Below are 18,401 nucleotides of genomic sequence, written 5' to 3'. Positions count from 1 at the left end.
ATATATATATATATATATATATATATATATATATATATATATATAAAGGTCAGCCTGAAATACATAGTGAGCTCTAGGCCAGCCTATGCTGGAAATCAGGACTGTGAACACAAACAAACAACAGAAAATATCTGGTTTTTGTCCCACATCTCATACATATTATGTATGTATTTTTTCCCTCTCTGCCTAAATTAGATGCCCCATGTAAATGCAATCATAGCCTCTGTCCTTTCTCTTTGTCACATTTGAATTGCTTAGCATAAAATTCTCCGTTTTCATCCAAGTTATAGTGTGTGTCACGAATCTGCTTTTATCTTTAATGGCTGATCCATATTCTATTTTATTATCTCTCCATGTTTGTTTGTCCCTTTATCTGCATTATTCTACTGCCTGAAGCCTGTGAGAGGTGGTGTTATGAACACAGAATTTCCAACAAATGTTTGAGTCTCTGGCTGCTGCTATTATGCATATGTGACCAGAAGTGAAGCTGTTATACACTATGGATGTACTGTTTGTCCTATTTGTTGAATAAATGGTGTATTATTATCATATTATTTTACACAACATGTGAACTATTTTTCCCATCAAGTGCCAAACAGTGCAGTAACTTTTTTTTTTTTTTTTACCGAAATAGACATCATTTCACCTGGCTTTTCTAATGTTAAACAGAGGGTGAGAAAGCAAAACTTTGTGACTGAATTACTGACTTGATTATGTGGAGGAAACTTGCTTCAGACCAAGGGGAACAAATGATATTTGAGGCCCCGTATATACAAGGCCACCTTCCTTTGCTTGTCTTGTGCTACTGGCTAATAGAAGAATGATGGACATATATGTGAGGATGACCATTGCAGATGTGGAGATCAACTTCATATTATTAAATGAAGGACTGTATCTAGGGGATGAGGGGTAGCCAGTTAGAAAAAGTGCTCGCTGTGAAAGGATGAGATGTTCATGTGATCCCCATAACCTTTGTTCAAAGCCAGATGTGTTGGTGTGTATTCGTGATGCTAGCACCAGGGAGGGGGAAACAGTCACTCTTCAGCCAGCCTCACCTAATTAGTGCATTCTGGGCCAATAAGATGCTGTGTCTGGGAACAAGGAGAGTGGCTCTAGAAGAACAACACCTTAGACTGTCTCTATCCTTCATATGCATACATGCACATGTGTGCCTTTACAGGCAAGAACACACATGCCCAGAGTCTCCCTGCCCCTCCACACCACACACACACACACACACACACACACACACACACACACACATCATACCCACACATAGACAGCACACAGACACAGGAACACACACACACACACACACACACACACATACACCATACCCACACATAGACATAGACAGCACACAGACACAGGAACACACACACACACACACACACACACACACACACCATACCCACACATAGACAGCACACAGACACAGGAACACACACACACACACACACACAACCCAACAACCAGACAGAAGGCTATGTGTAGTTAATATGATTAAAGTCCTTTTAAAATAACATACATTTTTGTGCTTGAAAATGAACTGCTTTCTAATGAAAAACATTAGAAGACACAGATATAACAATAGCTATATATAATTTATATATATGTAATTTATAGCACACTATGTTACATTATTTCACATGATATTCATATTACTATCTTCCATCTTACCTTGTATGAAGAAATGTGTATGGCTAGAAAAGTGTCAGGCTTCTGGTTTGTATCTGATTTAATTTACATTATTTGTTAAAATATGCTAGATTTTAAAAAGTTTTATTTTTGACTTCCAAGATGGCGGCGGCTAGTGTGCAGCTTAGCTGAAGGGGAGAGGACCCGCAAGGTGGAAATTGTTGAGTGAAGGGGCTGATCAACCCAGAACAGAGTTATCTAGACTTCCAAGAAGAAAGAGACTAACCATGATCTGAGTCCTTCTAGAATCAGGCCACAGCAGACTCCTCCGAGAGGAGACACCCCGAGAGGTGATCTCCAGGCACTTCTCGGCACCCAAAACCTGAATCCCTCTTCAGAGAAGGCAGGAGGCGTCCAGCAGAATCTGCCACAGACCACACTGTCTGTACCCCAGCCCCAGCGAGAGCTGCAGCTCCCACCAAAAAAAAAAAACCCGAGATGGGGGCTGAGAAAACCCAATCCTTTCGGGCACTCCCCGAACGCCGCCATAACCCTGCTGCAGAGGAGCAGAGGGATAGAGAGGCACACAGTGGCTTCACAGTGCCAGGACCCCAGTGCTGCCGGCTGCTCCTAGCAAACAAACTTCAGCTCAGGATCTGGGACTGTGGTCATTCAACATGTCCTGAGACTCTCCTGGGTCCAGCGCAATAAGGTCTAGCACCAAGTTCTATTACCGGCGCCCCCCCCCCCCCCGACCCCTGGCAGAGAAACGCCGGCTCAGGATTAGGACTGAGAAGTCCCAACCCCTTCTGGCACCCCCCTGAGAGTACCACCATAAGCTTGCCCTAGCGGAGGGGAAGGTCAGAGGGGAAGGACAGAGAGGCAGCCTGCCACTGGACACAGCACCCCCTCTTTAGCTCACCCAGCAGCCCCTGGCAGAGAAACCCAAGCTCTGGATCTGAGGACACTCAACCATACCTGGTACTCTCTCGGAATCAGCAAATATAGGTTCTACCATCAGGCTGCTTCTGGCAGAGATATCTGGGCCCGGGATCTGGGATTGAGAACACTCAACCCAACTCTTTCCCGCGCTACCCTGGGACCAGTCAACATAACCCCTCCTGGCAGAGGGAAAGGACAGAGAGGCAGCACACAGGAAAGGTGGAGACTGAGTTCTGCTGCCACAGTGCCACAGAGCTGACTGTTAGCCTACCCGCGCATTCTCCACAGCAGGACCAAATCAGAGAGTAGAGAGCAAGGGTTAACCCCTGCTCCTGGTCCTGCAAGAGAGTGAGTAAGCCTTCTAGGGAGAGTTTGCCCCAGACCCAGGGCCTCTCCACAGAAGCAACCAGACAAGATCCCTGTCACCCACACCCCTAGCATGAGCATCATAGGGATTCTTGGGATTGCGACCCCAAGGTTGAAGCCTCTGCCTTGTGGGTCCACCAGTGTAATCTAGGCAAACAATCCCTGGATCTCAGACAGAACTGCATAATAGTGGCCTGTAGGCCACTGCAACAGTCAGAGAATTCGCCCATGCACACTGAGCCCGCTAAAAGCACATGCAAATAGCGCCAGCATCACATTCCTTACTTAGGCAAAACTGAAACCACAACGCATACTCCCAAAGCAGTGAACCTTTCTCATCTTCCTGATAAAACAGTCCATAAAACAGAAAGAGACGATCATAGCCCGAACTACAAACTCGAGGAACAAACAATGAGGATTATAAATAACCAGATGGCTAGAGGCAGACGTAAGAACACACCCAACAAAAATCAGGACATAATGACCTCACCAGCAACTCCACAAACCAATGGACACTTCAATTCACTAGATATACAAGAAAACGACCTCAAAACTATGTTTCTCCAGCTATTAGAGGCCCATAAAGATGAAATGAATAAAGCCCTCAGAGAAATAGCCAAAGAAATCGAGACAAAGAGGAAACAAATAGAGCTCTCAGAGAAATGACCATGAAAATTGAGGCAAACAAAGAAGAAATGAACAAAGCTCTCAAAGAAATGTTCACACAAATGAAGGCAAATAAAGAAATAAAACAAAGCTCTCATAGAAATACAGGCAATTATACCCAAAGAAGTAGAGGCACAATTAGTGATACATAGAGAGGAAACGAATAAAAAAAAAGCAGGACTCCACATTCAAACAGATGAAGGAAATGGTGCAAGACATGAAAACAGAATTAGAATCAATAAAGAAAACACAAACAGAGAAAAACCAGGAGCTGGAGAACATAGAGAAAAGATCAGGAACTACAAAGGTAAGCATCACCAACAGAATACAAGAGATGGAAGAAAGAATCTCAGGAGCCGAAGATACACTTGCGGAAATTGACACATCTCTCAAAGAAAAAATAAAATCAGAAAAGTTCCAAATATAAAACATCCAAGAAATCAAGGACACCATGAAAAGACAAAACCTAAGAATAATAGGAATAGAAGAAAAAGAAGACATCAGGCTCAAAGGTCCGGAAAATATTTTCAAGAAAATTATAGAAGAAAACTTTCCCAACTTAAAGAAAGAGATCTCCATAAACATACAAGAGGCCTACAGAACACCAAGTAGGCTAGACCAGAAAAGAAATTCTTCATGTCACATCATATTCAAATCACTGAACCTACAAAACAAAGAAAAAATTCTAAAAGCAGCAAGGGAAAAAGGCCAAGTAACATATGAAGGTAGACCTATCAGAATCACACCAGATTTCTCAACAGACACTATGAAAGCCAGAAGGCCCTGGACAGAAATCATACAGTCCTTAAGGGACCACAGATTCCAACCCAGACTACTATACCCAGCAAAACTTTCAATCAACATAGACGGAGAATTCAAAATATTCCATGACAAAACCAAATTTAAACAATATCTATATAGTAACCCAGCTCTACAGAAGTTACTAGAAGGGAAATTCCAAACCAAAGAAAACAACTACATCTAAGGAGACAGAGGAAATAGATAACTACACAACAAAAAAACCCAAAAGAATACAAGCAATGAAACTCAGTGACACCACCAACCCCACATCGAAAGTAAGTAACAGTTGTTGGTCACTAGTATCTATCAACATCAACGGACTCAACTCCCCAATAAAAAGACACAGACTAATAGAATGGTTTCAGAAACAGGATCCATCATTCTGTTACATCCAAGAAACACACATATGCAACAAAGATAAACACTACCTCAGAGTAAAGGGCTGGAAAAATGTCCTTCAAGCAAATGGTTCCAGAAAACAAGCTGGAGTAACCATCCTAATATCTAATAAAATAAACTTTTAACCAAAGTTAATAAAAAAAAAAATAAGGAGGGCCGCTATATTCTCATCAAAGGAAAAATCCACCAAGAGGACATCACAATCTTGAATATCTATGCCTCAAATACAAAAGCACCTACATTCGTAAATGAAACAATATTAAAGCTTAAATCACACATTGATCCTAATACCCTAATAGTGGGAGACTTCAACACTCCACTCTCACCAAGGGACAGATCAACTAGACAGAAAACAAATAGGGAAATAAAAACACTTACAGAGTCCCTAAATCAAATGGACCTAATAGACATCTACAGATCTTTTCATCCAAACTCAAAAGAGTATACCTTCTTTTCAGCACCTCATGGAACCTTCTACAAAATAGACCATATAGTTGGTCATAAAGCAAGCCTCAACAAATACAAAAAGATTGAAATGATCCCTTGTATTCTATTTGACCACCATGGACTAAAGCTAGACCTCAACAACAACAGAAACAACAAAAAGCCAACACGCACATGGAAACTGAACAGCTTGTTACTCAATGACAGCTGGGTTAAGGAAGAAATAAAGAAATTAAAGACTTTCTATAATTCAATGAAAATGAAGGCACAACATACCCAAATTTATGGGACACGTTAAAAGCAATGCTCAGAGGAAAATTTATAGCACCAAGTGTCTGCAAGAAGGAATTTGTAACATCACATACAAACAACTTAATGGCCCAACTGAAAACCCTAGAAAAAAAAAAGAAACAGATACACCCAAGAGGAGCAGATGGCTTGAAATAATCAAACTCAGGGCTGAAATCAATTAGAAACAAATAAAACTATTCAAAGAATCAATGAAACAAAAAGCTGGTTCTTTGAGAAAATCAACAAGATAGACAAACCCTTAGCCAAACTAACTAAAAAGCAGAGAGAATCTATCCAAATCAGCAAAATCAGAAATGAAAAGGGTGATATAACTACAGAAACAGTGGGGAAATTCAAACAATCATTAGGTCATACTACAGAAGCCTATATGCCAAAAAATTTGAAAACCTAAATGAAATGGACAATTTTCTTGATAGATTCCATCTTCGAACATTAAGTCAATATCAGGTAGAAAGACTGAATAGCCCTATATCCCCCAAGGAAATTGAAGTAGTCATTCACAGTCTCCCCTCCAAAAAAAAAAGCCCTGGGCCAAATGGCTTCAGCGTGGAATTCTACCAGACCTTCAAAGACGTGGTAACACCAATTCTCCTCAAACTACTCCACAAAATAGAAACAGAGGGTACATTACCAAACTCATTCTATGAAGCAACAGTCACCCTGATTCCTAAACGACACAAAGACCCAACAAAAAAAGAGAACTTCAGACCTATCTCTCTTATGAACATTGACGCAAAAATACTCAATAAAATACTTGCAAACCGAATCCAAGAACACATCAAGGATATCATCCACCATGACTAAGTGGGCTTCATCCCAGGCATGCAAAGGTGGTTCAAAATACGGAAATCCATCAATGTAATCCACCACATAAACAAACTGAAGGAGAAAAAACCCATGATCATCTCCTTAGATGGTGAAAAAGCATTTGACAAAGTCCAACACCCATTCATGTTTAAAGTCTTGGAGAGATTAGGGATACAAGGCACATATCTAAACATAGTAAAGGCAATATACAGCAAGCTTATAACCAACATCAAACTCAATGGAGAGTAACTTAAAATCGATCCCACTGAAATCAGGAACAAGACAAGCTTCCCACTCTCTCCATACCTCTTCAACATAGTACTTGAAGTTCTAGCCAGAGCAATAAGACAACTAAAGGAGATCAAGGGGATACAAATTGGAAAGGAAGAGGTCAAAGTGTCACTATTCACAGATGATATGATAGTATATATGAGCGACCCCAAAAATTCAACCAGAGAACTCCTCCAGCTGATAAACACCTTCAGCAAAGTGGCAGGATACAAAATCAACTCAAAAAAATCAGAAGCCCTCCTGTATACCAAAGACAAAAGGGCCGAGAAAGAAATTAGGCAAACCACACTCTTCACAATTGCCATTAATAACATAAAGTACCTTGGGGAGACACTAACCAAGCAAGTGAAAGACCTGTTTGAGAAAAACTTCAAGTCTCTGAAGAAAGGAATTGAAGAAGATATCAGAAGATAGAAAGATCTCCCGTTTTCATGGATTGATAGGATTAACATTGTGAAAATGGCCATCCTGCCAAAAGCAATCTATAGATTCAATGCAATTCTCATCAAAATACCAACTCAATTCTTTACAGACCTTGAAAAAAAGATTCTCAGCTTCATATGGAGAAACAAAAAACCCAGAATCTCTAAAACAATCCTGTACAACAGATTATTTGGAGGTATCTCCATCCCTGATCTTAAGCTGTACTATAGAGCAATAGTAATAAAAACTGCATGGTATTGGCATAAAAACAGAAAGGAGGATGAATGGAACCGCATAGAAGACCCAGAAATAAACCCACACACCTATGAATACTTGATTTTTGACAAAGAAGCCAAAACCATTCAATGGAAAAAAGACAGCATCTTCAACAAATGGTGCTGGTCCAACTGGATGTGTACATGCAGAAAAATGAAAATAGATCCATATTTATCACCCTGCACAAAACTAAAGTCCAAGTGGATCAAAGACCTCGATATAAAACCAGATACTCTAAATCTGTTAGAAGAAAAAGTGGGGAACAGCCTAGAACTCATTGGCATAGGAGACAACTTCCTGAACAGAACACCAACAGCACAGGTTCTATGAGCAACAATCAATAAATGGGACCTCATGAAACTGAAAAGCTTCTGTAAAGCAAAGGATATTCTCATCAAAACAAAACGACTGCCTACAGATTGGGAAAGAATATTCACTAACCCCTTATCTGACAGAGGATTAATATCGAGTATATACAAAGAACTAAAGAATCTGAAAAGCAGCAAACCAAGTTATCCAAATAAAAAATGGGAAGAGAGCTAAACAGAGAATTCTCCACAGAGGAATATCAAATGGCAGAGAAACACTTAAATGCTCAACCTCATTAGCCATCAGGGAAATGCAAATCAAAACGACCCTGAGATTTCACCTCACACCCATCAGAATGTTCAAGATGAAAAACTGAAGTGACAACACATGCTGGAGAGGTTGTGGAGAAAGGAGAACCCTCCTCCACTTTTGATGGGAATGTAAACTTGTACAACCACTTTGGAAATCTTTCTGGAGCTATCTCATACAATTAGGAATAGTGCTTCCTCAAGACCCAGCTATACCACTGCTAGGTATATACCCAAAGTTTGCTCAAGTACACAAAACGGATACTTGCTCAACCGTGTGTATAGCAGCTCTGTTTGTAATAGCCAGAACCTGGAAACAACCCAGATGTCCATCAAAAGAGGAATGGATACAGAAATTGTGGTATTTTTACATAATGGAATACTACTCAGCAATCAAATGGAGGAAATCATGAAATTTGCAGGCAAATAGTGGGATCTAGAAAAGATCATTCTAAGTAAAATATCCCAGAAGGAGAAAGACAAATACGGTATATACTCGCTTATATAGACCTACATGATATGAAAAACATAATGAAATCAATACACATAAAAAAGATAATCAAGAGAGCGGACATGGGGTAAGATGATCAATCCCCATTTAGAAAGACAGATGGGATGTGCATTGAACGTATGACAGGAGTCTACTGAAGGCATCTGAAAGACTCTAACTAGCAGTGTTTTCAAAGGAGATACATGACCAAACCTTTGGCAGAGTATAGGGAATCATATGAAAGAAGGGGAGTTAGTCTGATGAGGAAAGGATAGGAGCTCCACCAGGACCAAATATATATGAGTACAAGGTTTTTTCTGAGACTGACAGTCAACCAAGCACCATTTATGGATGTAACGTAGAACCTCTGCTCAGATGTAGCCCGTGGTAGCTCAGTAACCAATTGGTTTCCCATAGTAAGGGGAACAAGGACTATTTCTAACAGGAACTCAATGGCTGGGTCTTTGACCTCCCCACCCCCCAAGGGAGGAGCAGTCCTGTTAGGCCACAGAGGAGGGCTTTGCAGCCAGTCCTGAAGATACCTGATAAAACAGGATCAGATGAACGGGGAGGAGGTCCCCCCCCATCAGTGGACTTGGAAAAGGGCAGGTTGGAGATGAGGGAGGGAGGGTGGGAGTGGGAGGGAATGAGGGAGCAGGATACACCTGGAATACAGAGTTAATAAAATGTAACTGATAAGAAAAAAATAAAATTAAAAAATAAGTTTTATTTTTTCCTAGAAATATATTTTACCAGTAGGCAAAACCAAGATTTTCGGAGTGTAATGGGTGCAATCTGAAAATGTTCTTAGTTTCTTTACAGCCATAGAATGCTGATTTTTAAAATTTGGAATCAATTAGATAAGCTGTCTTCTTACCACCTCTTTGTTTTCTGAACTTTCCTCAGTGTAGAACAATGTCTGAGCTAGCTCTATACTCTAGATACTAGAGAACATGTGATGGATTCCTAAACTAAGGACAGTGAGCTGGGAAGCTCTGCTCACATATGTTGACCTTATGCCTTATGGTTATAGCACTGGACTCTTCATGATTTTTCCTGTTGCTGAGTCCTTTCTATCAATGACCCTGGAAGCAGTCTATCCCACAGGGACAGCGCTCTGTGGAATTCAGTGGTGTTAAACTGTCAGAATAGTGCTGGCATAATTACTTGGGGCAATGTCGATACATATCAGATACAAGACGAGTTCAGATTTATCAGACGGCCATTCTTGCTTCTGACAGAGTAGTCTGAACCACAGTATAGAGGTATGTCTTCATTCTTGGCTATCTGAGTTCTGCTCAGATTACTGTGAGGTACAGTAGGTTGAGGTAATGGGGTTGGGGATGAGCTGCACACACAACCATCTCACACTGTGCTTTTCATGCCACATGGCAGGCTGCCCTCCTTCTCCACTGAAGACTTTGTAGATTATCTTCCAACACCAATAACTTTCCATGAGTATTCTCTCTAAATGCACAGGGGGTTGGTGACTTTGAAGATTTTAAATCACGTAGGGGTAGTGATGGACAGTCTTATATAAATGGGACTAGTGTTCCTTTCTGCCTGTTCACCCTAATGTCCATTCTACTGACTATTGGGATATCACCAATGCAGTGAAGAAGCACAGAGTTCAGGAGTTATCATGATTACAGCTCACCATGTAAAATATTTATTCCATAAAATTTCAAAAAGTGAATCTGTCACTCCCAAAATATAATTTTTTGGTTTTTATTATCTTCAAGTAAATTTGTGCTTTTATTTTTGTCCACATAACACAATAATATCCCTTAAAATAGTCATTGGAAGCCAGTATTTACGGTGAATGGTACAGATTCATAAGAACAAGCTGAACCACATTAAATAAATGGTGTTAATTTGCTTCAGAGGCAAGAAGATCTACACTTTTAAAATGAAAAACAGATTCCTATGTGCATGGATAGTTGGTGAACACAAAACAAATGTTTTGTTTTATGGGCTTTTGTTCAATTTGCATGTTTTATCATTGTTTTATTTTTGTTTTTATTTTCATTTTTGTGTTTTATGGGATTTTTGAGAAATAATTGTAGAGATAGAGAGAAAGAGCATAATTTCTGATAGACAGAGTGGTAGGGAAGGAGTTGGAGGAGGGGAAAGTGATCAAAATACAATGTATGAAAAAATTTAATTAAAGATTAAATAAATTAGAAAACAAAGTCTGAACAGTCATGCTACAGTAACAACGTTGTAACTTTTTGTCATGGAGAATTATGTCAGTTTATCTGTAATCATTTATTAACTCAGGAAGTACATTTGCCTGGTAGACTCTATGCCCCAGCATTTGTTCTGTCATTGTGAACTGTGCTCACTGCCTTCAGGATCCCTTTTGGTTTTGGAAAATGAAGAAGGCAGTGACTTTGCAGGTGAGCGAAGGGGAGCAGGTATGTGCACCCCCACATCAGTCTGTGGTCCTGTGAACTCTGCCCAGGTAGACAGGGCGCGGGGGAGGAGACTCTGCCTTGGTGCTGGCTATCCCTACAGCCAGAGTGCCACCGTGGCTGCAGTTGGGATACTTTCACAGTATCAGAAATTTAGGCTTGGTGGCATGTCTTAAATGCTCTCGATGCCTATCAACAAACACTAAAAACCGAGTAATGGGAAATGGAGGAGAAATCTTGATCTAGAGAAAGAACTGTTCTGTGTGATATAATGAAAGATGTACCAAAGGAGTGAACTCAATACAGACAACACAGTGGAAAGAGGGTTCCTGCTTGGATCTCACGGCTCCATTCTCTCTCTGGAGTATGATCTCTTGCTTGCCTTAATACAAAAGGTTCCATATAAAGTGTTTGTGTTTCTCCATGTAATTTTTTTCCTTTAAGGGAACAAGAGCCAAGGAGAAAACCTCGCCAGGTAAAAATGACATGTATTTTAAAGGCAGATTAAGTAAAAGCATATTTCATAAAGAAATAATAAATATTGTACCTGTTGACTATATGTATATATCACATTACAAACTGGTATAAGGATTGAGTTTAAAGTAGCTAAGTTGTTCCCAGGGGTCAGTGGGTACAGATGCTTACTGCACATCCTAGTGATCTGCGTCACATTCCAGAACATTCATAAAGGCGTAAGAAGTAAACCAACCCCCCAAATTATCCTGCAACTCCCTCCTGAGAACCAGGGCAATATACTTTACCCCATGTACAAATAATAAATTAAAAATTGGGACTGAAGAGATGACTAGTGGTGAAGAGCACTAACTTCAGTTCCAGAGGTCCTGAGTTTAATTCCAAGCAAACACATGGTGGGTCATAACTATCTGTAATGGGCTCTGATGTCTTCTTCTAGTATACAGGTGTACATGCAGACAGAGCACTTATAGATATAAAATACATGAATAAATGATTTTTAAAAACAAAAATTAAAGTATAAAATATCAGGTGTATTTAACAAAACAATCTTTATCGGAGAAAATATTGCATGGTTTCATGTAATTTGTAAACCATAGCATTAAGTCTTGTTATTTATTAACTATCACGAATATCCCTTATATCTATTTTCACAGCTCAAGAATGTGGATCAGAATACTAACCTGACTATACCATATGGCCTGAAAAATCCATAATGGGTTCATCCACATTCATCCTGTTTAACTAATGTCTAGGTGATCTTCCATCCGGAAAAAAGAATGAGACCACTAGTACATACTGGAACTGCAGTGAGCATGGAGATAACTGTCAAATGTTCAATAAACCTGATGGTAATAATTTCAACACACATCATATCTATATGAATATAAACGTGTGTATACAGAATGAAACGGTATTTAAACCTCCTGTGGAAAGATACCAATATATGCTTTTGTGTCTTTATATTTCAGCTGAAAATAAATTTAAGATAGATTAAGTTTACGTTTATTTTTTTTCTTTAAAAAAGTATCAAAAGATACTGTTGATGTTTTAATAGCAAAGATGGCAGACAGTGTTGGATGGTTGGATAGGCGAAGCATGCTTCTATTTTATTATAATCCTTCATGAATTATGGTTGAAACCCAAAACATATGTACCTGGGAAAGTCACAATGTTCTTTTAAGTACAGATTCATAGGCTTATTTATTTTTCAGAAAGCTTTTCAGTTCATTTTTGGTAAAGATGTACAAAATATGTGTATTGATATATATATATATATATATATATATATATATATATATATATATATCACTTTATTTTTGGAGCCTTAAGCTTTCAAGAAAGATGTTTGAGTATTTGTGGATGAATATATGCCTGCAGCTGGAGATGTGAGATTGCAGTCTCATAATTCATTATAATGTACAACACACAGATTCCTCACTTCCTTGATTAAAATTAGGCCTCATTTTCTTGTTATATGTGTTCCTATGTAACAAATAATTAAACTAATAAAGTGATATGATGATGGTGTTATTTTTTCACTATTCCTGTTTTCTTAGTTAGCCCCTAGACTTGCTGATGTGAAACAGCATGCTTAGCTGTTGCTCTCCTTTTATAGCAATTTATCTTCCCTATTGCACAGACCAGGGATGGAGGCCGATGAGGACATGATCCTCCTGAATGTTCTTTCAGCCGACACACCATCCCTTTATTATAGATGGGAAGAAAGCGTTAGTTCTGAGCCAGGTTTGAGTTAAAGGTAACTTCTGTCAGCTGTACCAGACATAATTTTCATTTTGTCACAATGGTGTCTTACAACAATGTGACTGGGCTTGGTATCTGTTGGCACCTACAATTGTTTCTTCAGTCTTCACCAATATTCCTTGCTGCCTTCGGAGTGATTAGGCCCAAGTTGTGAGCATTTGGTTGGTGCGACAGAATGATGAATCCTTCAACTACTAAAATGAGGATCATGAATTGGTCTGGAGAGAGTATACAAACAATTTTCTCCTCATTTTCTTGCAATGAAGATTAGAGAAAAGAATTTCACACTCAGTTCTGCAGAGAATTATCCAGATGGCTTGATCAAGATTACCTCCAAGAGCCTAATAGCTTCCAAACTCATTTTGTTCCATTTCCAAATCTTGAATGGCTGGAATAAATTGAAGCTGTTTATAGTCAAACCTTTAGTTTTCATCCTTAGCTAAAGTAGAAGATATAAGCCAACAGAACATATACCAATCCCAATGGAATAAAGAGGTGATTTGGTTTCCATTACCCATGCCACTCTTGCTACCAATCCACTGTCCTCCTCCAGCAAAACCCAGTGGTCTTAAAACACCATGAGCCTCCCCAATCAGTGGACTTGGAAAGGGGCAGGGAGGAGATAAGGAAGGAAGGGTGGGATTGGGAGTGAATTAGGGAGCAGGATACAGCTGGGATATAGAGTTAATAAAATGTAACTAATAATAAAAAAAAATAAAAAAAACCAAACTTTAGCTGTCCGAAAAAAAAAAAAACCATCATGAGTGTCTTCCTCATGCACAGAATCATTTGATTATGTGGAGGTCTCAGTAAATGCCTTATGACTTCTAATTTTGTCGCTGGGTGTAGCCATATTTGGACTGAATCTTGAATCATTCATTTTCTGTGATTTAAATTTGGAAGATAATTAACATTGTTCATTTCAACTCTCTTGCCATAAAAGCAAGGGTACAACACTTTACAGAAAATTATTATTAAGGCTTCATATTAAATTTAAAAAGAATATGCTTTGAGATGTTAAATTCTAGGTAATGTTTATCTGCCAGTATCTATCAATATCCTTAAGTTCTATCTTTACCACTTGTCATCCTTGCCAGAATATGTGTGTGTGCGTGTGTGTGTATATATGCTGATCTATCTAAATTTATTCTTATATGTACCGATAACACATTGGATTCAAGAACAGGCCATGTATGTAGTGTAACATGACCCAAACATGGTTTCTTAATCAAGGTGTCACTTCTATTTTCCTGTATTATGATGGGCTCAAAGCCTAGAAGGTCTTTGACAGAGCTGAAGGAAAGATGTAGCTTTTCTACCTCTGCGCATCACTCCTTGCTTCATTCAGATGGCCCTTGCAGCTGTAGGTTTCTGATTAAGGCTTAGTGGTTCCTGTTCTAGTCAGGGCCATGTGCCTTCTCAGGCAATGTGAGGACATGGTTTCCCTCCCCCCCCCCAAAAAAAAATCATATCATTTGACTCCAAAGATACGAACTTTTATGGGTTCTGGAAGCCAGGTTAAAAATATACTTTGAGAGGGCCTCTATAGTATGCCCCTGTCTTGTTCCCTATTTTCTCCCTCTTCCAATGTCCACCCTGTTTGCCTTTCTGAGTGAAGATTGATCATCTTACACAGGGTCCTCCTTCTTGTACAGATTTTAGTATGTTTATCCTATATTATATGTCTAATAGCCACTTATAAGTGAGTATATGCCATGTGTGTCTTTTTGCTTCTGTGATACCTCACTCAGGATGATCTTCTCTAGATTCCACCATTTGCCTGAAAATTTCATGATTTCTTTGTTTTTAATTGCCGAGTAGTATTACATTGTGTAAATGTACCACAATTTTTGTATCCATTCCTCAACTGAGGGAGATCTGGGTTGTTTCCAGGTTCTGGCTATTAGAAATAAAACTGCTACAAACATGGTTGAGCAAATGTCCTTGTTGTGTACTTGAGCATATTTTGGATATATGCCTAGGAGTGGTATAGCTGGATCTTGAGGAAGCACTATTCCTAATTGTCTGAGAAAATGCCAGATTGATTTTCAAAGTTGTACAAGTTTACATTCCCACCAGCAATGGAGGAGGGTTCCCATTTCTCCACATGCTCTCCAGCATGTGTTGTCACTTGAGTTGTTGATCTTAGCCATTTGGATGGGTGTAAGGTGCTACAACAGAGGGCCCTGAAAGACTCTACCCTGCAGGGTATCAAAACAGATGCTGAGTCTCATAGCCAAACTTTGGGCAGAGTTCAGGGAATCTTATGAAAGAAAGGGGAGATTGAAAGACCTGGAGGGGACAGGAACTCCACAAGGAGATTAACAGAACCAAGAAATCTGGGACCAGGGGTCTTTTTGGAGACTGATACTCCAATCAAGGGCCATTTATTACCTAGAACCCCTGCACAGATGTAGCCCATGGCAGGTCAGTCTCCAAGTTGGTTCCCTAGTAAGGGGAACAGGGACTATCTCTGACATGAGCTCAGTGGTTGGCTCTTTGAACACCTTCCACTGAGGGGGGAGCATCCTTACCAGGCTACAGAGGAGGACAGTCCTGCATGAGCCAGTCCTAATGAGACCTGACAGGCTAGGGTCAGAGGGAAGGTGAGGAGGACCTTCCCTATCAGTGGACTTGGGGAAGGGCAAAAGAGCAGAAGATGGAGGGAGGGTGGGATTAAGAGGGACTGAGGAAAGGGGCTACAGCTGGGATACAAAGTGAACAAACTGTACTTAATGTTAAAAAATTAAAAAAATATTTGGTGCTGGATCTTGTGCAGATCTTGCATAAGCAATCACAAAACAAATATATTTTGAGGTCATTTAAGACTATGTACTTAACTTGCTATCCTCCTGTGTATTCAATACGTTTAAGTTTTACCTATTCTTCAGTCTTCTGTGTATATGTTATGGCTGAGTTGTAGCTTGGTGTTTTTGTGGGACTCCTAAAAATGGGAGTGGATGTATCTCTGACTCTTTCGCCTGTTTTGGGACTCATCCTCTTATTGGGTTGTCTTGTCTAGCCTCAGTATGAGTGCTTTCGCTTTGTCTTATTGCATCTTGTTTTGTCCTGTTGGCTATTGTCTCTTGGAAGCCTGCTCTTTTCTGAAGATAAATAGAAAGGGAATGAGAGAATTTGAGGAAGTTGGGAGGTAGAAGGAAGTTTGGAGGAGAGAAAGAAGGGAAAACCGTGGTTAAGATGTAGTGTATGAGAGAAGAATCTAGTTCCAATAAAAAAGAGAACCATTTAACCATCCTTACTCTGTTTTGGATTTGTCATGTAACCAGCTTTCACAACCTAAGCTAAATGCATAGCTTTAATTTTGCATTATGTACTATTCCATTCCACTAATCCAAAATAATGTATGTCTCTCTGTGTGTTATGGTAACCATTTTCCTTAAAATAGCCAACATATTAGAAGTAAATTTAAATAACAAATAACCTATAATTCAGAAGCAATATGTGGGTATAGGTTGATAATACCTTTTTGTGGTTTAAAATGATATTCTCAGTCAGTTAATTTCAGCAAGGTAGCTTCTTCCCCTATAAAACTCTAATAAAGATTTCTGTAAAGAATCTCAGGTTTCTTTCCTCATTCCATGTTTTCTGTGCTGTTCAATAAATATAGAACAAAGCCCTTTGTTAAAAATAGATACAGAGAAAACAGACACAGGTAGACACACACACACACACACACACACACACACACACACACACACACACAGACAATTAGACGGATCATATACACATGGCAGACAGACCACAGAAAGACAGGCCAATAACCGCAGATGGTAAACAGACAAGATAGACTGAGGACATAGAGAAAAAAAGTGAAGAATTCAAATTTGTGGTCCCTTTTGGCCAAACTAACCTAAGAGGAAGTTGCTTTATTTTCATTGCTAAAGCAACATTGAAGCATTTCAGTGCTGTCTCTAAGGTTTCTTTAATGCATTAACAGATGTTGCAAAGCCCAGGCAGCACTGTGAGAAGTCTGCAGCAGTTCATAAAATTTAAAACCTCATTAGCTGGAATATATTCTTCTGCATGAGCAAATTTAGCATATTTAGGACCTAATTTTTACATTGCTTTTACTTGGTATTTTATGATAAGGGGAAAAAAAAAACCCAACCACCTGATATGACTCTGATTGGAGAACACACACACACACACACACACACGTACACACACATACAGACACTTCTATTACTGAATGTCAATTATTTTGTCTTATACCTAGCCATATTTATTTATCAATGATTTTGGCAAGCTATCTAGAAATTATCTATGTTTAAAATAAACATTCAAATCTTTTTTTCCTTTTTTTTAACTTTTATTAATTACACTTTATTCATTTTGTATCCCCCCAAAAGCCCCTCTCTCCTCCCCTCCCGGTCCCACCCTCCTCCCACTTTCTGCATGCATGCCCCTCCCCATGTCCACTGATTGGGGAGGTCCTCCTCTCCTTCTTTCTGGTCTTAGTCTATCAATTCTCATCAGAAATGGCTGCATTGTCAGGGTTCTAGGTTATCTCCATGAATAGTCCTTGGTTGGAGTATGAGTCTCTGGGAAGTTCCCTGTGTTCAAATTTTCTTGTTCTGTTGCTCTCCTTGTGGAGTTCCTGTCCTCTCCAGCTCTTACTATTTCCCACTTCTTACATAGAATTCCGTTCACTCTGCCCATCAGTTGGCCATCAGGCTCAGCATCTGCTTTCACAGTCTGCATGGCAGAGGCTCTCAGAGGCCCTCTGTGGCAAGTTCCGAGGTTGTTTCCTGTTTTCTTCTTCTGGCTTTCAGAGGCCCTCTGTAGCAGGTTCCTAGGTTGTTTCCTGTTTTCTTTTTCTTCTGATGTCCATCCTCTTTGCCTTTCAGGATGGGGATTGAGCAGCTTTATTTGTAATAGCCAGAAGCTGGAAACAGCCCAGATGCCCCTCAACTGAAGAATGGATGCAGAAACTGTGGTACATCTATACAATGGAGTATTACTCAGCAATGAAAAATAAGGAAATCATGAAATTTGCAGGTAAATGGTGGGACCTGGAAAGGATCATCCTGAGTGAGTTGTCCCAGAAGCAAAAAGACACACACGGTATATACTCACTCATATAAACATACAACATAGAATAAACCCACTAAAATCTGTACATCTAAACATACTAAGCAAAAGAGAGGACCCTAACTAAACATTCAAATCTTAAGAAAACCTATTATATTGTGTAAATGTACCACACTTTCTGTTTCCATTCCTCCACGGAGGTACATCTAGGTTGATTCTGGCTAT

The 18,401-nt window shown here is 39.5% G+C and overlaps 1 protein-coding gene across 1 annotated transcript in view; it reads left to right on the top strand.

The window, feature by feature from the left end:
- LOC129676971 (60S acidic ribosomal protein P0-like) overlaps positions 1 to 18,401 on the top strand; it is a 180,927-nt gene that overhangs the window by 47,571 nt on the left and 114,955 nt on the right. The window contains 2 exon segments of the mRNA XM_055607520.1: positions 10,827 to 10,889; positions 11,331 to 11,361. Coding sequence (XP_055463495.1) covers positions 10,827 to 10,889; positions 11,331 to 11,361 — 94 coding nt within the window.

Source organism: Psammomys obesus, unplaced genomic scaffold (assembly GCF_907164565.1).
Source record: "Psammomys obesus unplaced genomic scaffold, mPsaObe1.curated_primary_1811, whole genome shotgun sequence".
Classification (NCBI taxonomy): Eukaryota; Metazoa; Chordata; class Mammalia; order Rodentia; family Muridae; genus Psammomys; species Psammomys obesus.
The sequence above is the reverse complement of the archived record's forward strand: the minus strand, read 5'-3'. Positions and strand labels throughout refer to the sequence as shown.